Raw genomic sequence first — 22,555 nt, forward strand, 5'->3', positions numbered from 1 at the left:
AATGCATTTAATTAACGCGAATTTGAGAAGGAAGAGAAAAAAAGAAATGCGAGCATTTCTTAACAGTAAGTAACTTTTTTCGTATCATATGAACTTGTAATTTTACAATTTTGATCTGGCTATTTGCTTCTCTGGCGCTTTTTAACGTTTCTGTTATCCCAGCAGCCCTCTAAACAGCGGTGATGATGTAATGATCTTTTTTTAGTTGGGAAAAACTCGTAGATACTCCTTATGAAATTGACAAGCGAAAATCAACTTTAATAGATGTCACATCACGATTGGGGTTTAGATAGTGAAGCGGTCTCCTCTATTACAAAGTGGTTTGAAAATCGAAATAAAAGTTTTCTTTGTTTGGAAAGACAATTTTAAAAATTTAAAAATTTTGAAAGAAAAGGTGCTTTCATTTAATTTTCCACTTGGATCAGAGTATAAAGATGATACGAAAGCTATTTTAAGGTGGCAGTAACCCTTTTAAAAATCGGATTTTATTTTTACATAATTAGTTACGAAAGGTTATTTTCAGAGTATATATCCATATTTTTTCTGTTATAACACTTGTCACGATTTTATGGCTAAAATACTATTATCTTTCACCAAAAATATTCAGCCTCAACAACTCCTCTTTAAAATAAAAATCATGAATAATTAATTATTCTGCCGAATACAGTTTAAGTCTACGCGCTTGCGAAATTGTACAGAAAGAAATGACGTAGTTATTAAAGAGAAACGTTAATAATCACAAAAATGGCGCATTTAAATTTAAGACGATCTTCTTTATGTAGCATAAAGAAGATCGTCTTAAATTTACTGCTGCTGCACGAGCTTTAACTGCTGCACGAGCTTTAACTTCCGATAGCATTTTCGTTTTACTTTAAAATTTTCCGACTTTCTTGGTGAACCATGCAGGCATGATAAGGTGTGCGGAAATCTTTTTATTTGGAATATTTTTCTTTTAACAGCGTTTGATGCAGCAGGGGATGCTAACAAAGAATCTTTTGAAAAAAACAAAAGGCTATTGTTAAAAAAATATGAATGAACAAAAAAATCCGCACACCGTTTTAACAGGGTTAACCCAAGGTTAATTTATAAACAAAGGCTCATAAAAAATCACGAGAGGCCGATTTTTTGTTTGTTTATTATACATTTTTGAGTAGAAGTTTCTGCTGACTCAACAATTTTAGTGTTACGTAAAATCATTTTATTATATATATTTTATATATTATGAAAAAGTCACCAAACTAACAGTATTTTAATCAACGAGTCATGAATTTGACAGTCATTAAATTAACGCAAATTTGGAAAAACCACGTTAATTTCACGACTCGTTATTTTATGGAATGAGGTATATGTCAAATGTCTTCTCTGATGACAACGGTTAAAATATTGGACACGAAAACCTTTTCGGCGATAACACTAAGAAACTTTCGTAAGCAATGAGATTGGAATCTGTCAAAAAACGAAACAACTATTAAAGCAACGTCGTCCAGCCTGAGTTGAGAAAACAAAAATTCCGACACTTTTCTTGCCCTAAAAGTTATAAGTTTATTGAAAATGGGTGAACAAAACTAAAGTTTAATCTCGATTGACGCATACTTGTTTAAGCAGAAGTGAAATCTTGCTCTCTGGGATTTTTATTTCTTTTTTATAACGGAACATTGAGACGACGTGGTCACGATATCAAAAAGCGCAAACACGTGAATTTTGTATTTTGTTAGCAAAATTTGACCCTTATAGAGAGAAACTTTTATGGTTTGTTGTTGAAAAGGATTCCCGTCCTTTAATAACTTTCAAGGCTGCTTTGGTAAAAATACAAGAGTTGCTTGCAGCCAAAAAAAAAAAGTTCTAATGCCCTGGTGGTAGGAAATATACCCAGGGTATTCTCATCTTGTTATCTTGTTTCCTGCGACGTCCGCATTTTTTTGTTTAAAAATGGCTGCCATTGTTGCGAAAATAGACATTGTTTGGTTCAGGTCAGTCGTTGTGTTAAATCCATGTTATCATGTAGAATAGGAGAGAACAATCGTAGCTAGGTAATCGGCTCTAATTATTTTCTCGCCTTCACCGTAAGCATTTCCACAACGATGTGCCATTGCATTTGACACAAGTTCCAAAGCAACAATTATTGGCTATAGCTAGCTAGCTAGAAGCTTAAAAACATCATAAAAATGTCTAGCCTAGCTAGCATGAGTTGTGCTAGACTTAAATTTTGTAAATACTACGTGTTAAGGGGAAACGTCCATTGCCTACACGGCAAAATTGACGTTTCTACACAAAAGCAGCCACCCACCATGGGAGAAATATCTGTTTTTTATGACAGTCATAATTATATGTAAATTTGTTTCAATGTATCTTTGGAACTGAACATCTATGTGCATGTAACTAAATAGCAGTTACTTGAATCGGTTATGTACTTACTCTAATAAAATGTACCAAGATGGACAAGTCAAATTAACCACTTAGGTCCTGCTAGCTAGCTAGCTAACTTAAACTTAAAAAGATGATTTTGCTTTGCTAATTATGCAAAATTGTGATATTATTAATTAGCTTCAAAATATATAAGTAATACATCTTTATGATAACTCAATTGTACATGCATACCTATGGCTCTCCATGGTTTTACAATACCGTGTTTTATCCCTATAAAAGTATATGTTTACATCCTCCAATTGCAAAATAAGCTGCGATGGAGTGTTAGTTTTCCCAAATTACCGTAAAGGTGTATTGTTGTTATCACTCATAATTGTTATTACTAAATATCAAAAGTCCTTTAAAATGTTCAAACCTTAACTTCCAGTTGAAAAAAGTAATTGAAAATTAACTAAATTAAGTACTATTGTACAAGTTCCGATAAAAATATTATTTTATATTTGTTTTCAGGATATTCATTGTTAAAGTTGTAAAATACTAACTAGAGAAGAGGCTTTGTGCCAGTCGGCAACTTGTATTCTGAATGTATATATATAAATAAATTCATTTGTGGAAGGACTTGTGACAGCAACTCCAAGGTGATAATTTTGCTGACTTAGCACATTCCAGAATTTTGTATATATAAATCAGTATTATACCAAGTGGTTGTTGTAGCTGTTTTTTTGTTATTTGTAACAGGTAATGAAGTTGGGCTTGTAACAGGTGTTGAAGAAAAGTAATAGCTTGTTTTGCTACTTCTCTCACTAAAGTAATGGGCTTTTCTTTTTAGTGAAAAAGTCTGCAAAAATGTAAAAAACATACAGAATGCCCACATACACAGAGTTTTTATTGTTTACAGTTTGATTCAGGAAGTTTTTTTTATTTAGAAGGTTAGTAAAAATTTTCTTTTATGGCTAGAATATTGGCAGCATTGATCATCATAATTAAAAGAGTAAACACAAAGCAAAAACAAGTTTTAGCAGAATAGATCGGATGCGGCCTAACACCTGGACTTAAAATTCACACAACCTTGTCTCAGGGCGTTTCATGATTTAAGAATGAATTGCATACGTGACACGAAAAACAACCTTAGAACGATCAATATTCTTTTAATTTTAGAGTTATTTCATATGTGTGTTAAGCTTTAATAATGTTTATTTGCATTATTTACAGTATGTCAAGGTCCTCATGAATTTTATCTGGTATGAATTAATTTAGTGATATAATTTCAAGTGAGGATAAGCAAAAATTTAAGTGTAAGCATATATAGTACTGTACTGGAAACAGGACACCTATAACATGGTAGACTGCATGTCATGCACGACGTGCTAGATCCACAAAGCTGTCACAATGGCAAAAATTTTGAGCATCATGAACATCAGGATCTATCATGAACGTTTCATTGCAATCTTAACATTTCTAAGGTGACCTTTGCATCTTTATTACTTTGTGCATTCTTTTTAAATAAATAAAAACATAAGCTATTTCCAAGTAAAAAGAATGTTCCTTATCTGTGCTGCGTCATTTAAACATCTATCATTAAAAGGTTTACAGAGAAAACAAAGCAAATTAAAAACTTTTCAGCCCTTAAAATTAACATCAATAAAATACAAAATGTTGCAGGTGCCCTGAGAAAGTGTTAAAGGTTTGTTTCTATCTATATAATAATCACTGAGTGTGTCTGTCTGTGACAGACAAAGTGGATGTTTCATTTTCCTTTTATGTTGCCGAAAAATGCATGTCTCAAATGTTAAATTATCTGACGTAACGGAGAAACGTCAATAACATTACTTTAACGTCAATATCCTATATATTAAATTAATGAAGCCATTAAAGTGTATACCTTAAACTTTGAGTCCAAAGAACTTGGAAACGAAGTAGTGACGTCAATGATTTTTCACCGCATGGGTAACTAGGGACCACCTAGGACCAATTTGGGCAAGTTTCCCAAACCTGGGTACCCAAATCCGTTTCGGAATGGACGGGTTAATGACGTCATCAAAAAACCTTCAAACTTTAATATATCTGCAACCGTTTGTCAAAAGTACATAATCCTATACATTTTCTTGATCAGCGTTTTAAGATCTATACGATAAAGGCAACAGGTATACAAATTTCATAAAAAAAAATTTCAGGTTTTGACGGACCGTTGCTGACGTCAGCCAAAATTCTAAACCATTATATGTCATTAACTGGTCATCAAAAACGCATGATCATGTACATTTTCTTGATCAGCAGTTTAAGCTCTACACAATAGAGGAAACGAATAAATTAAGGCAAAATTTTTGTAATTGCACTGCTGATGTCAGCAAAAAGTCTAAAACAACCTATTTTTCCATTGTCCTTTTGCCTAAGTGGATTTCTCCATGGGCCTTATCGACTAGTTTTAATATATTTACAACCCGCGATTTAAATTGGCAAAGCTGGTTTTACAAGTTTCAGGAATACTTACGAAAAACATAAATGCTTTATTTCCTTTTTTCTTTTTTATGTACGTGTTAATGTAAACACAAGTAGAAAATTAATAACAATTGAAGTATTTCCCAAAATTTTTCCAAAAAATTATAAGTTACCTTATGGTCATTAACTTGATACATAACTCTTACACATATATACAATTAATTTAGGTGAGTTACACATAGTAAAAAAAGTTTTAAGCAATTTCATGACACGGGAACAGGTCAGAAGTTGTGTACTCTTGCAAAACTTGTAATTTGTGTATGTGTGTAGTTGATTGCTAGCAAAAGTTTGAAAAATTGTTATGTTGTTTAAAGACTTAACAGGTTGCATTTAATTGTTAAAAAACTTTAGCATGGTTTCTGAGTATAGAAAGTTTCAAATAAATTTTTTTTTCACTACTTCTTAAATGTCTCTAATGTGAGTGTGTTTATTTGAATTTGTCTTATTCTTGACTGCAACTTACTGTTTTGTACATTTTAGATAGAATTATTAACATGATTTAAAACAATCAATGTAATGCATCATATATTATGTGGCATGGGGAAGAAACATTCAAAGCCTAAAAAACAAAAAAATTGTGCTGACAACAACCAAGATCTGAACGAATCATTGTGTCAACGCATTCACAAAAACCCAATTTTCTGCATAGATATTTATGGAAATAATTTGTTCAGTGGTAACAGTATTGGGGTATTTTGTTTTCTTATATCATCCTGAATCTTACATATATATATATATACATCTATGTACATTATTAGTTTATTTTTTGATGTCTTATGTAGGAGCTGCACAACTTTTCTTTGACAAACAAGCAGTTACAAGCTAAATTGGCGATTCACGAAAGAGACATAACAAAGGTAGTTGTATAGTATACATTCTTTTGTTACTCTTGTGTTCAAGGTTTTATTTTGATTTTAATTTTAAACATTAAGACCACCCCTAAAGAGGTATAGACTCCTGGGTGATTTGAGACAGGAGATCCATTACTTATTAGCAAGTATACTTTTTTTCTTTTAATAGATTGTCGCAAACAAAGATGCTTCAACTGTGTTTACAGCTTCAAGAGACAAACTCATAAAACAAACAGATTTAATAACTAAGACAATTATAAACACATTTGATGGTCATGATTTGGTTGTTACTGGCTTATCTGGTAATGCAAATAAGACAAAGTTGTCTTCCGGTTCCAGAGATTGTTGCATGAAACTTTGGGATGTAGAAACAGAGAAGAATCTGAGTACATGCCATATAAATCGAAACATTGTGGGTTTTAGTTGATTTTTTTGTGTAATTGCTTGGATAAAACATATTTCATGAATAGTCCGTTAGTTGAAAAAGCTTGTGTTTATTAAAGAAGAACTAACTAAAAAACTTACATATATGTTTCATTTTTTTCTTTTTTTATGTCCAAATTTTGTCACCCAAAAATGATAAATACATTAACAGTTGCTGGCATTATCAAACAAAAGCCAACTTGGTTTGTACATATTTTGTTAATTTGTGATGTCACACAATGTACATAGCTCAACAGGACTTGTAAGAATCACTTACTTTTTAGTCTTTCGTAGAGTGATTTAAATTTATCGCGAGGTTTGGGACATGAAGAAGAAAAGCAAAATTCCAGTAGAACAACATCACAAGAAAAAAAATTACAAGAATAAAAAATTTAACACAATTCATATTTACACTATAGTTTACACGTTAGTTCTCCTTTAAAGGGAGATGCTGCCCATAATAAAAAAATAGATTTAGTGACATAGCCATTAAATCATCGCTCTTAACTCTGCTTATATTTATTTTAATACCCTCTGTAACTTTTAGGTAACTGATATGAAATGGGCAGATAATCAAGATATCATTGTTCAATGCTCCGAAGACAAAATTATGAAGTATAATAGATTGTGTATCTCTGTGATCATAATGTATTTTTAACAGTTTCTACCAAATATAACCAAAATATACTCTGCAAGCAATGTATATTATTGGTAATTAGTGAGTGTGTGTTGCTATGATAGTAGACTTTCTGCTATAAACACATGAATTTTTTTGTAGTGTTTTACAGTTACTTGTTTTTATTTGATTCATTGCAAAAATCATTTCTAATGTTCACAATGGTCTTTTATAAAAATAATTATTTATGTAAATAGCATGTATGCAGGAGGTTTTACATTTGCACTGTATCGTGTATTGCTGTGTATTTTCATTAAACCCTGCACTATAGCAGGTTAATCTTTTATTTCAACAGTTACTAATAGGTAGTGAGTACAAGCAAAGAAAAAAGTTGATTGCAAAAACTGATTAACGCCAGGGTTTTAAAATCTTCCATTTAAATGTAGTTGAGCATTAGCATTGCAATGGCAATTAATAAAAACATTAAAAAGATCATGTTATGTTGTTATGGACTTGAATCGCACAAAACAAACAATGTAGAATGTAAATGTTACCATTGTAAACAAATTGTGTGCTGTTGCAAGTATTATTAAAAAACTGATCAAATTTTGTTTTCGTTTCAGATTATGGGATGCAAAGAATTTAAAAAATACTTCCACATTTCCATTGAAACAATACTTTCAGGTAACTCCTTGTGCTTTTTATTTTGCATGGCAAGAAATATCAATTTTAAAATGTATAAAAGTCAGTGGTTGACATACATGCTAATTTAGACACAATAATAGTTATGTCATCACAATTGTCAAAATGAGACAAGATAAAACAGTTCACTGATATTGAATTTGGGGCAAACATTGTCCTAAAGGAAGATCTATTACGGTAATACCTCTTTCTCAAATGTTAATTAACAAACTAAACATCACAATGTCAACAACATTAATTTAGCGCCAAGGGTTTAAATTAAATTAATAAAGCCATTACAATGCAGTTATAACTTTGTGAACAAATAACAGGGTGGTAATGTCAGTTATTTTTTACTGCATGGGTAACTAGGGACCATCTGGGACTAAAATGGGACCAATTTATTAAAGCTGATTCAACCAATCTTTTTCGGACAGATAGTTGAGAAAGTTATCAACAGACTCCTATATCTCTCCTCATGTGGTCCTATAAATTTTTTTTTCGAGCTGAACAAAATACGAGTGGCAAACAAATTTCAAAAAAAAATTATATATCGATGGGACATTTCTGACGTCATCCAAATTCAAATGGCAGATCTTTTTTATGACCTTAATGATGGCCTTATGAGGTGTCTTTTGATTGCCTTAATGATGGCCTTCTGAAGTGGGTCACAGTGCATTTAAAGCTCCAATTTAAACTACTAAATTCCCAACCGCAGCAACCATTTAACTGCCAAGACATCAATTTTGGTCTTAAGAATTCTAAGGTGAAAAAATCTAGTAATACTTTTATAGCCTCTGGCATGATTTGATTGTGGATTAAACTAACAAGCAGACTCCCAACCACAGGCCTACCACACTTGCTATTTGGTTTGTTTGCTTCCATAAATATGAATTTTTTTAAAAAAAGAGGATGTTTATTAATTGTGTGGTCACTAAAGACAAATTCTATTTACAATAACATGCAAGCAGAATAAAAGCATGTGTTGACTGTGAATTTTTTTTCCTTTAGTAGCAAACAGTGTGTCAATTTTTTTTTGTTCATTTTTACCAGCAAAAATGGTGCAAAATAATGTTTGTATTGGTGAATCGTATGGTTAATTCTTTACTTCCTTAAAGAACGTTTGCTGAAATTACGTTTTTAAATAATTTTTGGCAAAACTTTTTAATAGAGTGAATGTGGTGCAACAAAGCATTTCGATGTTCATCCTAGCAATGTGTGCCATTGTTTTAAGTTTTCTGTTCTATAATTAATAGATTTATTTTTATTAGTGTAACTGTCTTTTTAAATTTACATTCTTAGAATATAATAATAACAATCAATTTGATTTAGACTTGCTGTGATTTCGATGGTGAGAAGTTTCAGGTGCTAACAGGAAGCACTGGTGGTAATGGAAACGGCTGTGAAGTGATTGTATGTTTTATTTTTGATTATCCCTCCTACAATAAGTAAAGTTTAATCATCATTTTTTATGCTTTAATTACCACAACTAATTTCCCCTAAAAAGACATTACAGTTTTTACCACATGAACCTTAGGAAGGCCAAAACAAAAATTAGTTAAAGCTTGCAAAATTATTTATTGTCTTTATAGTTATGGGATATACGCGAGATAAAACCAATTCAAGGTATAAAGGGTCATACTGATCGAATCACAGACTGTAAATTCTTTAAAAATAATCATGATCGCCCAAGGTAAATATTCTTACAATGTTTTTAATGGTTTAGTATTTTTTATATTATGTTCAATATTGCAAATAAAATAAATATTTCAAATTTTACTTCTTTTCTGTATTGTTTTTTTCTCTATTTTATGTATAGTGCAATCTCGGTTTCAAACGATTGCTCTGTGAAGATCTGGGATCTAGTGTCCTATAGTAAGCACTTTAATTCTTTTATGTTAAATTAATGTCTGGAAAACTTTTCATTTTCTTGTGAACTATCAAGTGTACCACTTGGGTTCACCTTTGTAACTTTGTTTATCAATATAAAATTAACCTATAGACAATTTTTACAGCAATATCAACTTACATAGTCATTATGTGTGTTTTAGAATGTATACATACCACATTCATTACTGGTGCAAAAGGACTTACATCTGTAGCTGTAGAAAACAACACGTAAGAACATATTACATTCCAATATTTCTTTAATTACTGTAAATTGGTTATAGGGTATATAATTGACCACTTTGCATAGTTTAAGTAAGGTAAGATCAAAACTCTGGTGTCTCATTTCTAAATTAATAATATCAGCACAGAAACCCATGGTATTAGAAGTCTTGATGCTCATAACATAGCTTCATTAATACGCTTTTTAATAAATTAAATTTAACGTTCTACCCTGCACCATTATTTGTTAAAGTTTAGATTTAAATTTTGAAAATGGTATATATATTATTTATAAATTTGATGTAAAGGCATATATAGAAACCTATTTCTATTATTTAATTGTATTAAGAAGGCCGGGATGTTGTAGCCATTTTTTAAAATGTTGGTGAAGGAAGCTTTTTTAAATTATTAATGACACCAAATCTTAGTGGCAACTCAAAATTACTTTTATTTTAGTGTTTGTGTTGGTACACACGAAGATGGGATACACGTGTATAATTTTGACGCAGACCAGCAAAAACTACAGCATGCTTACTGCATGTAACTTTAGACTGTGTTTATTAGGTATATTAGGTATATTAATATTACACGCATTATTTATTCACTTTTTAAGACAATTTATTATAGCTTTTGACTATTTGAGCTGGAATGTAGTTGTTATAGATTATAAAGCTCATGTTTATATCAGGACATAATCATATCATGTTGTGTATATATAATTATTATCATTATTAATATTTATTAGCTGCACAAATATAAAGAATTTATTTTGTAAATAGGAATGCTTTAAAATGAAAATTTTAGCGAGTTTATTTTTGCGATGTTTACATTGCGATAATAATGCGCTTAACTTGCACTGTACTGTAACACTTGCAAAAGAAATGTTATGTTTTAATTGCTACAACAACAAATTTACCATTTTTGACATTAATACATGATGTCAATAATAATTATAATTACTGAAATCATTGCGTTGCAACTGTTGGGATAATTAACTCAAACATGGATAAGAAAGACTGCCCTTTTCTCTATAATGTATAACCAGGTGGATCCTGTACCAGCCGAAACAACAGTTAAAACAACAGCACATTAAAAAACCGTATAAACTAAAAAACAATTTTATGTTGGGTTTTTTCAATAATTTGTTAGGTAAGATATAGAAGACTTAATTTTTTTCTGTCATAACAAAATGAGCAAATATTTATTTCTGTTATTGAAACAAAAGTGGAATTTTTGTACGTTTTGTCAGATCTGAGTGGAAAAAATTAAACCTTTTTCAAAAAACACTTTTAACATAGATTTTTACAATAGCAAATACATATTCTCATCTAGTTATACTTGTCTTTTAAATATTTAAATCAAAGTAGTGCCAAACTTAACTGCCAAGCTGTGCCAAGTTCAAAATTCTATGGGATGGATAAAATTAACATTTTCACTAAGTACGAGATCCAAAATAACCTGAAAATAGAGTTAAAATGATAGTTTTGTATAATTTTTTTCTTCCCCTATCTCATTGGAAAAGCTTTTAAAGCTGTTAAGAGACCACTTAAGCTTTCTATGTACATAATTAATAACATTATGTATGTACTTGCAGAAATAATGTTCTTTAAATATAACAGTGAAATAATCCTCAATTTATTCAATTGCTTTGTAATAACATCTGTAGCCAATATTTTAAATTATTTTCACAAATTGTTCATTCACGTTGGTTTTATTAGGTTTCTATCACAATTATAACCATATCACAATATATAGAACATGTATTAGTTTAATTATAGCTAGGTACCAAATGTTACAAATATAGCATTTAAAGTGTCATATTTTTAGTTTTTAATTATTATGTGTGTGTATAGGTCTCACAAGGGTGTACCCTACAAATTTATGTCTGATTGTCTAAGAATGTTGTTATTACAATTAATGAGTTTTTGTTTTTGTGTGTATTTTTACTATGATTGCAAGCCCTCAAAGCTGGTATTTGTTTTACTGTAGGATAGGACTATATATAGATTTAAACAACATTTGTAGGTATAAATTTAGTATAATTAAGTTTTATGTTTTGTTTGCCATTTCTTTATGCTAACTTTCAGTAATATTTTTAACTAACTTATTTTGCCAGCCTAGAGCTTGTATATTGTGAAATACAAAAATGAAAAAAGCAAATAATTTTTCATTATTTATATTTTTATCCATCCATATTCCTTTACTGTTTACTTACTCTAGGTTGAAGCGTTTGTACACAAGATTAAATATTGCTGTACAGCTAAACTTCCATTGTCATTGCCAGTAAACTCCTTGATATTTTTTTAAGTCATACGATGCAATTAAATGAAAGGGTTTGCTTTAAGCTTGAGAATTTGTAGTTTTTTTATATCTTCAAAAAAACTAAACATAAAAATGTTTTTACGGCCTAGTAATAAGTTGCTTTGAAGCAGACCTTTGTTAAACTTTTCGAAAAGTAAAAATTCTTTTGCAGTCTCTTTATTTGCCGCTCCCCTGTAAATCATACTCAATTTCTGCAGGAAATAAACTGTTTTTTATTTATGCTCAAGTTTGTTGAAACTGTATTTAATTGTATTTCGTATTTCTGTTTTACGAAATGGTATTGTAGAGCTGTTCATTGTTCTGATAAATTAGAACTTTTGATGCAAGCGTTAGTTCCTTTAGTTTAGAAATGGATACATGCTATTAAACATAGAAGAATGTTTTTACAAAATGGTAGAGACTTAGATAAAGATGTATCAGCGTTAGCCACAGAAAACTCTGACACAGTGAGTGTACTTATCAAACTTACAAAGGAGATACGGAATGATGACACTGCAGAACTCTGTTGTTATCAGTTACTAAATCATGTTCGATGGAAAGATATCCTGTTTGGTATTTTCAATCTCTTGGCAAATAAAAATGATAGGTTAGTGAAAATATTATTCCTGTTCTCATACCACAATTTTATAACAGTGTTATGTATTTCGTTTGGTCATTATTTGTACTGAAAGTCCTTTTAGTTTCAAATTCGTAACAAAAGTAAAAAACCTATCGTTTTTAGGGTTCCCAATGGCCCTATAAGAGTCAGATATTCATGGCAACTGCCTGTCGTTTTCACCCGTACAACAATAAGTAGATGAAACGTTTAACAGATGAAATTATGAGGTTACATAGGTGCTAACGCAGGGTTCCCGCAATTCCTTGAACTAGATTTCAAAAATAGTCCGAAAGAGACCTGAATTTTTTTTGATTTTATCATTATATAAAATCTTGAGAAAATCTCAAATCTCCTAATGCAACGTCAATTTGACTTATTATTATGTATACTTTGCATATCACATTGGAATTTGTCTTATGATTTATAGTTATTAATTTTTTTCCTTTCGCAGTGTTGTGAAGTGAAAGACATGCCAAAAATAACTGTCATTTTCAAAACTATTGAATTGAAGGTATTGTAATGTTAACTAGAATTAAGTGTCTTTACTTTTTTAGAATTTCAGGTAATGCTGCTTACATAATTGGTTCTATTTGCAAGTTCGATGTTGGCAAATCACGCATTGTTGATGTTCTTCTTGATGGGCAACACAAAGTTGTCGACGAGGTGTTATCTGTTTTGAACAACATCCTTGCATCCAAACAAGAAGAGAGTGTGATGAATGCTCTTGGAACCATTGCCACCATTGTGAGTAGCCTAAATTGAATTCTATTCAAAGCATTTATGCTAACTGGTATCCATACTACAAGGGCTTATGGTTACAGATGTGCTTATTACAAACTAAAATGAATGTTTTATTTCAAAGTATCTTCGATAGATAGTTTTAGTTTGATTAACTTAATTTAATTTGGTTAATCTTTTTAGTAAAAAAATTAGGGATTACAGAATATCAGAATGATTTTAAGAACTGAGAATCTTATTTAGAGTGCTTAGTTATGACCCAAAATAAATGCTTAAAGTACTTTAAAATACACTAGATAAATATTTGACTTAAATATTTTAAATTTCACCAAACTATTTTACTAAACTGGTGGTCTTCACTTTTTTTTTATAAACAATACCAAATTTAAACAATCGCCCCAAAAATTGCTAAAATTCTAAACAATTGCTAAGCATGGGGCGATTTTAAGTCCTATGTATAGTTTGTCAGAGATGAAAACCCTTGCAAATTTAACTCTCAGTGGTACTATTTAAGAATTTGACATTAATCAGTTATTAAGCAGACAAAGTAGATTGAAGAAAAAGGAAGGATTTGTCTTTTTTTACACAAACAAATGAAACAAAATATATACAGAAATTCAAAGCTATAAAAGTACACACTAAAATAAACAATTCGCCCCATATAATTTGCCCAGGTAAACATTGACTAAACAATTTTTTGGCTTTTTTTTTATTAGTAGGTAGACAATGTTTGGGGAGTAGGTAGACAATGTTTGGGGAGTAGGTAGACAATGTTTGGTGTGAAGTGCAAAAAATAAATTTTTTATTAAAAAAAGTGTAACTTGAAAAAACATAATGCTTTTATACTTTATTACATGTTTTTATAATTCATGCACAATGCTGTTCTCTCAGGCTGACAATAAGGATGGTCGTGTTTGGTTGTTACGAAATTTCGAATTAGACGATAGTATTGAATTGAGTTGCGCCCTTGTGGTTTCCGATAATGAACCAATTGCGAACAATGCATCACTATTTCTTGCCAGGTAATAGTTTATTTCATAGGCTATGCGAGATTGTCGATATATCAAAGGTATATCAAAATTAAACTGCTTTCTTATGTGCAATCCAAAAAATTGTGTCACATTTTTCATTTTCATTTTTTCCTGATAAGGTATGCGCACAAAGGTGTAAAATGCAAATTCCGGCATCCCAACTTTCTGTTAATGTTGCTATAGATATCTGGTTGTTCGTTTGTGTACAAGTCTAGGAACAATTTCTTCAAAACATTTTAGGGGGACATTTTTTTGTTGATGAATAGGAACTTTTTAAACCAAATTTTAGAAAATCTATGTTCACACTTTATTATTGTACCTGATTGCATATTAAGAAAGCAGTCTTGTTATTATGTTTTATGTGTTACTGCATGTGTTACTGCATCCTTGACTATATAATTTGCCACTTAAGGTGTGATTGAAATATCTTGCAATTTTGAATTGCTCTATCTCGAACCGTTTTGGCTACACAGTATGCATATTGTCCTTGAATTAGTTGCGACCATTTGATACCAAGCTTATAGGTCCATGATTCTATCTAGAGGACTTGTGCTTTAAATCAGACATTTACAGGATTTATGCAACTCTTCTCCCCAATATGTTAGCATTCTTGTATCTCACGTAGGTTAACAGTTGACGAAGAAGGATGTGCTCGTATTTTAAACATAAGGTGTAGCAGGAAGATATTTCTGAATCTCATTGATGGTTTGATTTGCGATAAACCTGATCGTGCTATGAATGCGGCTTTCGCACTGGGACGGTTATTTCAATTGGAAAGTGGACAAAGGAATTTGTTAAAAATGAAACAAGCAGATAATATGGTATTGTTTATATCAGTTTATTTAACTTCTTGATATTTGTGTAATTCCTGTTCCCTCTGCCTATATACTGATAATTGTGCCAATTTGTTGCCATTTCGACCCAACTCTAGATACCTGTAACATTTGTTGTGGTACCACGATTCCACTAATACTATATATCTGTCATCATAATTTTTATTACGAGCAAGCATGCATCACGTGTTTGAATCTGCCATTACAATAAACTTACGTCTTGATAACCATTTCAATCCTAGCTTCAGTACTTGATTGATATGTTATTCTCTGAAGACTTCGGCTGTCAAAAAAATTCCAGTTTTGCACTGCAGTCTTTGGCTTCTGGTGCTTCAGGATGTAATCGATTATTGGAACATACGGAAAAGGAAAGAATGTTCAATCGTGTTATTGAGTTACTGCAAGACGATAAAATGGCTCTCTTTGCAGCATAGTAAGTTATTTTTAACTATGAACATTTAAGGTGTATGTGTGATAAGCCACGTCTTTAAATCTTTTCTGCTCATATATAGTGTTTCTATCAAGTGTAGAATTTTATTAATATATACAGTGGTGTTTACCGTAACTTTTTTTTTGGTCCCCTTTCTTTAAAAAACCCTTCAAAGAAGCCTAACATAGAAACTCAATTACAGTGCTTGTATTGGTTTACTTGATCAACTACATAGCAAATGTGGGGTACGTAGATAACAGTAAGGATCTGTTTGAGGTCGCAAGCGGAAGCGATGCATGGAAATTGTCAAACCTCTAATGTTAGATGAGGATGATGAAACAGAAAAAACAAGTGTTATTTATTGATATCAAAACTATATATCCTATTTTATTATTCTTATAATAAATTTAATGTTCTCATTAGGCTAATGAGGAATTACATATGACACATTTCATTATTATCTGTTTAAATGAAGTCAAGCCGACCAAAATGATATTCACACTGCTGTGCGATTCAACTCTGGTGCTAACTGATCCGATTATGTGGCAATATAGCCCACGTGATACGTGGGCTACATTGCTATACTAAGATTGCTATACTAAGATTATTGACAAAATTTGATCAAAATACATCACGTGCGATAAATTTCGCCATTTTTTAACGACAAATGAAATGTGGATATAGAAAATTCAAAAATTTTTATTATTCGGCACAGTATCTTATTTTACAAAAAAAAATCCTTTTTTACAAAAAAATATTCTTTCATTTGAAAAATTCTAAAGTATACTAGCATCCTCAAGGTGACAATAATATAGGTTTTTGGAGGTGTAAACTCTACCACACTTTAATTTATACCTTCATATGTTTTAGCTTTTTGCAGTCTATAGTACTCCATAAGAAAGGTTGCATATTCATTAGAGACCATCCACGCATAAAGTTACAACTGCAGGTATTGTTTGAATATCTTCATAACTGCAACCTTATTTGTGTGTAAACCTTTGTGGTGGAAATAATTGATTGTCAATTAAAGTTTTTTTAAGTACAGTCAGGGATTGCCAGCAGCTGTAGCGTGCAAAAGGATTTGAAAAATCACCTTTTTATTGTAGGCAGTTATAAAATCTCCAACCTCCAATAAAGAATTAAATGATGAGCTTCAATTTGTACTTGAGTGCACTGCAGATTTGGAGAAACCGAACTCTCCCAAAGTGACAGGTGATGGCTTTAAATGATGACAAGTGATATTTTGTTTGACCTCAATTTTCAGTGGTAGCCTTGTTATCCATTTTGACTCAAGTAATAATAATGCCGTATTATGTCTTCCTGTCCGTAACAAAAACGTCGTGTTATGGAAACACAAATGCAATATATATAAAGGACAGGCGACCCCGTGGATTTTTCCATGGGTGACCGACTTGAGAACTTGTTTTTTTTACATTTTTAGTGGAAAGTGCAACATCTGTGACGTTGTACTGGACCAAGTTCTATCCAAAGAATGGATTTGAAGTTTATTATCACATACTCCAAGGTACCTTACTCCAAGGTTTCTTTTGCCATAGAAATGTAATTTCATTGATGACTGGTAACTCTGCAATGAGTTGGACTGATATTACTTGACGAAAATCTATATATGAAAATAAAAACCTTGTAGAATTCTAGTTATCTGAATTCGTTACCCCTGCACCGCAAGACGCACGTTTCGTTCACGCGTTTTATTCATATTTTAGATTCACAAGAAATATATGTTGGTAAAAATTCGGAACTCACAGTAGCCAATTTAAAGCCGAACAGAGACTATCATTTCTCAATGCGCATATCTTCCGAAGGAGTTTCAAGCCCACTTAGCGAGAACTCGTTGGCAAAGATGCCCGAATCAAGTAAAAATGCTATTCGTTATATTTTTTATATAATAAAATGCCTTAAGAACTTCACCATATTTAAGAAGTTATGGTCCTAATTTTATACATAGTTAAAGCCTATTTTATCGGATTTGTTTTATTACTTTGAGTTTATTATGGTGTTTGTTCTGAATGTGTACATAAGCGTTCTAAGATTGTGTATTACGGAAATAAAGCTGTTTGTGGTCATTAGTTTGTTATCAAATCAGCTTATTAATGGTTTTTTTCCAATAGGGAATAAGGGATTGTGATTTTGTATTTTTTTTAGAAAATAGGTTTTCCGTATTTTGTTTTCAGTTCCTAGTGCCCCCACCAACGTTCATATTATTAGTCGAAGTACATCACAATTAAAAATATGTTGGGATGAACCAATTGAACCGAATGGAGAACTAAAGGGATATATCCTCTCCATCGTAGGTACGTTCTCTATCCTTCTCATCGTGTAATATTTTCATGTTTTTTTGCATGAGTTTTCCCGGTTAGGCACACTTCTTGGCATCCAAGAAGTGTGCCTAAAGTTGTCAAGTTTTACAACGGGATGCTGTTGTTGATTCTTTTCTCTTTGTTTTATTTTTTAACCCTGAAATGCTATATGTTTATTTGTATTATAGGGAAATCAATTAAAGTTCAATTAAAGGACAGTAGTTATTTATTTATAAACTTGATGCCTAACACAAAATATCACTTTGAAGTAAGTAGAACCTTTACTCATTATGTTAAGAAGTAGAGCATTTTTCTTGAATTTGTAGATGGTCAATCATGTGGCTTCATCTTTCAGGTTTGTGCTGTAACTTGCAAAGGTCCAGGAGAATGTGCTTCTCTTGTTACATCCACACATAATCTGAGTAAGTTAACGTTGTCGCCTTATCACCGTATTTTAGAGTTTTAAAAAGTATTTAAAGGAGGATAACCATGTATTTCTTTTCGTGTTAGTATTGAAGAACGGTGTTTTATTTCTGTGGCGTGCTTTCTAAATTTCTAATCTTTTTTTATACTTTTTAGGTGTTTATGCGCCTTCAAAACCTGTTCTTCGTGTGTTGGGTCGCACTGAGATCAACGTTTCTTGGGATGCACCTCAACATCCTCTCGGCCGGTTAAACTATTACGATGTTCGTATGAATAACCAGGTATGCTGGCGCAGTAATAACGATGGCATTGTTTTTATTGACGTGAACCAAATTTTTGATTAAGTTGCTGCGTCCACAATTTTTAAAATAGTAATTTTCAAACTTTTAGAAGGAACAATAGACACGTGCTTATTATTATTTCTAAAAATTAAATAATTTTCGAGATATTTGCTCAAAAGAAAGTGCTTAAACTTTATGTTTTGAACTACACTAAACTACATTGACATAGTATATATGTATATATTTAGTACATTGTGAAATGCGTAGCTACGTTATTTGCACTAAATTCCGTAAACGTCCAGATATTAAATACTGAATGTACGCTATAAAATAATGTTTTACCTTAAAATTTTCTGGATGAAATACTATTTTGGAATAACAAACCATGGAATAATAAACTCCAGGCTTGTAGAAAACTGTGAGTATACTAGACGTGTTTTTTCTGTTTTGTAATTATCAGCAAAACCAGTACGGTGTTTTTAGGTAATATACAATGGAGTGGACAGAAATTTTACAGCTAAAAGTTTGATTCCAGGAAAAGAATACACGTTTACGGTATGTAAATTGTGTTTTATCTAATTGTTTTCTGCACAGTTGCTAGTCAATGAAAGAGATACTTATATGTTCATAGAATCAATCTTAGGTTAGGTATTGCATCTTTATGTAATCAAATAGAAAAGAAGGTCTACATTTAACTTGTAGAATGACAAGCTTTTTACAATTTGTGACCTTATTTGATCAGAGTAATTTACTGGATTAAATTTATTTAAATTGTTTAATACGTTTATCCATTAAAAGGCCTGGGTAGTGATTTTTACGGAATATAACCACAAGGTTCCTCGAAATTTAATGCAACAACCAAACGAAAATGAAATACTGGGATGACGGAAATCTTTCTAATTCCTGCTCTATCACATGTTTTTTGTCTTACGGGTACATCTTTGTTTACTTTTTATTACTAGTCACGTGTTACAATAGAATCAACTTTGTTTTAGGTTTCAGCATGGACTAGTGAAGGTAGATGTGAAAGCGAGGCAAGTTCCAGGAAAACGCCTAAACAGTGTAAGTCTCATTTTTCATCAATAACTTCGCATTTCTTTATAAAACAAATTTTGAAACATTGTCCCGTTAATCTCAGTATTTTGGTGGTAGCTGCTAACAAATTGTGGGTTTTTTTTCCAGATTGACAATTTTTAGTTTTAAAAATGTGATGCTATTTTTGTAATTTTAGATAAGAGGAAAGACAGCATTAAAAAATAAAAATGGTCAGTATTAACTGCTTAAAATTTCGGACGTGCATGCCTTCAGCATGTCCGAAAGTTTAATTGATAAGACTTTAAGTTATAAAATTTATGCTTCAAATGCCTCGTTCCTGCTGGAGATCAGACCTCTATTGATTGGCTCAGGAATATGCGTTGAAACCTTTGTACCCTTAAAAGAAGTCCTACCCCTTTGTCTCCTCTTTGTTTCTTAAATTTTCGTGTAAAAAATGCCCACTAACTCCTTGGAAAAAGAAAGAATTGTGTTCTGTTATCAGCATCAGTAAAGCGAAATCTCTAGATTCTAAATGGTCCAGTGTATCATCGCACTTCTACTTTGTAATCTTTTTTTAATTAGCTTAATTTCCTTATTTTGTATTTCTCTGCAACCTTGATCTGTTTTTAAATTTTAGTTTTGATGTTTTAGCATGTATCGTAGAAATATTTTGGAAAAACAGGACCTAATGACGCTTTAACTTCTTTTTCAGTCTTGGATTAGCTTTCTATTGTTCTTAGTGACCTGAATAAGAAATGTGAAATAGTATTTTCCTCCTTCTCTTTCCATATTTGCTTACTCTACGCATCTTTATTATGATTTCTTTTAAAAAGTAAAACAGATTAGATTTAGTCCGAATTTTCAAGCTTATTTTATCACTAAGATTTTTTTTTTATTTTTCTATTATTGTTGTATTAATAATACCATTTTTCTTGTTGTTTTTCCGTTATATTATTTTCCTTTTGGCTTTCGTTTTAACCTCATAGAAATGGTTTGTTTTGATTTTATTTCGCCTAGACCTCCCAGCTAATCTCCTTATCGCTTTAACAATTAAGTAACAACACAACACCAAAAAATGAAGGTGAAAATAAAATATAGCTTGATAAAAATGATTATCGGATAGTTTTTTCTATTTTTTCATAGATACGTGGGTTGACTTCATTCAAACGCCCAGCTTCTGGTCGCACGAAATATTCGTAAAAAGAATTCCTCATCAATCTAAGCTACATGACTTTTTTGAGACATTTCGATTATTACGTGATTTGCTTCTTCATGTCAGCTTGAATAACTTCATTTAGCCTTAACCACCCTTTTCCTAGTAAAGCTGAAATTTCAAAATCTGCAACCTCCTAAGCTAACTTAGTTAACCAACTAAAGCTAGCAGAAGTGGTACGTACACTGAACCAAGGTGGAAGGTAACTTTCAACTCAGGTTTCAGCTACCATTTAATTTGTTATAGCAACTGTTATATAGATATATTTTATATATGCGTTGAAAGTTTTAAGATTGTATATATATTCTTTTTAAATTAGTTTTTTTCTACGTTATTTCTTGTTATGGTTTGATTTCAGTTTATTCATAAACAGCTTAGAATAAGCAGATTTTCTTATTTTGACAGATGTAGACAAAAGTGAATGTATAAATATATTTTTGGAAGTTAAACTAAAATTATATTTTTAAAAGAATATTTTAGTAAAATAATGATAATATTAATAATTGTGTATCCAGGCTTTATACTAAATTTACATTTTTTATCCCATGCAACAACAATAACAGCAACGACAACAAGTAGTGCAAAATATGAGAACTATGAGAAATTAATATACCTTTGAAAAAGAAAAATTCATTCGTAAGTCATGGATAAATTAAATTTTAGTTGGAATAGTTTTAAATAATAGAATGTTTCAAAATGGATTTGCGGTTTAATTAGGTAAGGAATTGCGGAAAATCTTTCTGAGGAAACAAATAAACAGCATGAAACTGCTAAATACATCGTGATTTTAATCCCTTTGAACAATGGATATGCAATTTTGTAGCAAATCAGTGTTAAAAACGCATCCTTTGTTCTTCTGCAGCAAAATCATTTTGAATATAGAAGTTAATGAAGATTTTTTCGTTACATATATAGTTTTTTGTAAAAAAATAATATTTTTACTGGGTGCTTTTTGTATTTTAGTTAAAGCATGTAAGCAGTGAAATATTAAAAATATAGTAATATATATATAAGAATGAAATGTGTAAGTTAAGAAATTCAGAAAGATAGAATGTTTTTATAATTTACGGTTTTCTGTTTTTGTTTATTGTTTTTGTTGAAAACTCTATTTAATTCGGATATAATTGCTTAATCATTCAAAATTTTCGAGTTCATAATAAAACGAAAAGAAATAAAAGCAATTTGATTTCTACAGAAGAACATTTTTATCGGCGTGTTATGAAAGACTGATTGAGTTTTGATTGCATTTAGATTTTCTGTTCTTTTGATTTCTCGAGATAACGATCAAGACAACAAAAGGAAGTTTTTATCAAAAGTTATTATTTTTATTTTTTTATTTCACTCTTTGTTTAAGAAGATAATATTTATTTGTTTGACGTCATAGAGGGAAGGGGTTAATCTAGCTACACCACAATAAGTCTGTTACAGAGTTATCCGTCTTTTTCTTTTAAAGTAAAACAAAAAAAAAACTAAAAGATAAATTGATTAATAGGACATAACAGTTTTAATTTAAAAGGACCATTTAAAGAGTGATTTATAACATCCACTGGCGCGTGCCATCATTTTAAATCGATATTAAATAAACTTATTGTTTTCAAATATCAATAATGTTTTTTCGTATTGTTGTTGTCGTTTTTTAAACATCAAGATTCGAAGCAAATAAACTATTCCAATGAACACTTTAAAAAAAGAATGATAAATTATTTAAAACGAAAGAAGCGTGCTTTAAAGATATTTTTTTTCGCCTTTTTCGATTTCTTTTTCTCTTGTTAACTGACTTAGAGATT

General features: G+C 30.9%; 2 protein-coding genes across 3 annotated transcripts; both read left to right on the forward strand.

Moving 5' to 3' along the window:
- The first annotated feature begins 1,914 nt into the window (after positions 1–1,914).
- On the forward strand, positions 1,915–11,716 carry LOC130613300 (WD repeat-containing protein 31-like). 2 transcript variants are annotated; one of them, XM_057434650.1, is made up of 12 exons: positions 3,277–3,296; positions 5,034–5,086; positions 5,347–5,556; positions 5,649–5,723; positions 5,887–6,129; positions 6,688–6,755; positions 7,380–7,440; positions 8,770–8,850; positions 9,030–9,130; positions 9,257–9,312; positions 9,489–9,555; positions 10,003–11,716. In XM_057434650.1, exons 3-12 carry the CDS (start codon positions 5,383–5,385, stop codon positions 10,088–10,090), a joined length of 1,014 nt encoding a protein of 337 aa, XP_057290633.1. In that variant the 5' UTR covers positions 3,277–3,296; positions 5,034–5,086; positions 5,347–5,382; the 3' UTR covers positions 10,091–11,716. The 2 variants fall into 2 exon arrangements, with proteins under 2 accessions (XP_057290634.1, XP_057290633.1); XM_057434651.1 differs by lacking the exons at positions 3,277–3,296; positions 5,034–5,086 and adding an exon at positions 1,915–1,970.
- Positions 11,717–12,189: 473 nt separating this feature from the next.
- Positions 12,190–22,409, forward strand: LOC130613298 (uncharacterized). Its single transcript, XM_057434648.1, has 17 exons — positions 12,190–12,454; positions 13,021–13,210; positions 14,096–14,226; positions 14,861–15,056; positions 15,311–15,501; positions 16,369–16,447; positions 16,605–16,710; positions 16,940–17,023; positions 17,223–17,372; positions 17,691–17,810; positions 18,005–18,084; positions 18,172–18,238; positions 18,396–18,520; positions 19,004–19,075; positions 19,516–19,582; positions 19,752–19,785; positions 20,699–22,409. Exons 1-16 carry the CDS (start codon positions 12,246–12,248, stop codon positions 19,778–19,780), a joined length of 1,896 nt encoding a protein of 631 aa, XP_057290631.1. The 5' UTR covers positions 12,190–12,245; the 3' UTR covers positions 19,781–19,785; positions 20,699–22,409.
- Positions 22,410–22,555: the final 146 nt, after the last annotated feature.

This window comes from Hydractinia symbiolongicarpus, chromosome 10 (assembly GCF_029227915.1).
Source record: "Hydractinia symbiolongicarpus strain clone_291-10 chromosome 10, HSymV2.1, whole genome shotgun sequence".
In the NCBI taxonomy this organism is placed as follows: domain Eukaryota; kingdom Metazoa; phylum Cnidaria; class Hydrozoa; order Anthoathecata; family Hydractiniidae; genus Hydractinia; species Hydractinia symbiolongicarpus.

Excerpts from the sequence above, each read along its gene's own strand:
- LOC130613298 (XM_057434648.1), top strand. The coding sequence starts at position 12,246 with ATGTTTTTACAAAATGGTAGAGACTTAGATAAAGATGTATCAGCGTTA. Across the intron at positions 12,455-13,020 it reads TTGGCAAATAAAAATGATAG|AATTTCAGGTAATGCTGCTT; the intron begins GTTAGTGAAAAT and ends TTACTTTTTTAG. Across the intron at positions 15,502-16,368 it reads ATGGCTCTCTTTGCAGCATA|CTTTTTGCAGTCTATAGTAC; the intron begins GTAAGTTATTTT and ends CATATGTTTTAG.
- LOC130613300 (XM_057434651.1), top strand. The coding sequence starts at position 5,383 with ATGCATCATATATTATGTGGCATGGGGAAGAAACATTCAAAGCCTAAA. Across the intron at positions 6,756-7,379 it reads TCCGAAGACAAAATTATGAA|ATTATGGGATGCAAAGAATT; the intron begins GTATAATAGATT and ends TTTTCGTTTCAG. Across the intron at positions 9,556-10,002 it reads GTAGCTGTAGAAAACAACAC|TGTTTGTGTTGGTACACACG; the intron begins GTAAGAACATAT and ends CTTTTATTTTAG.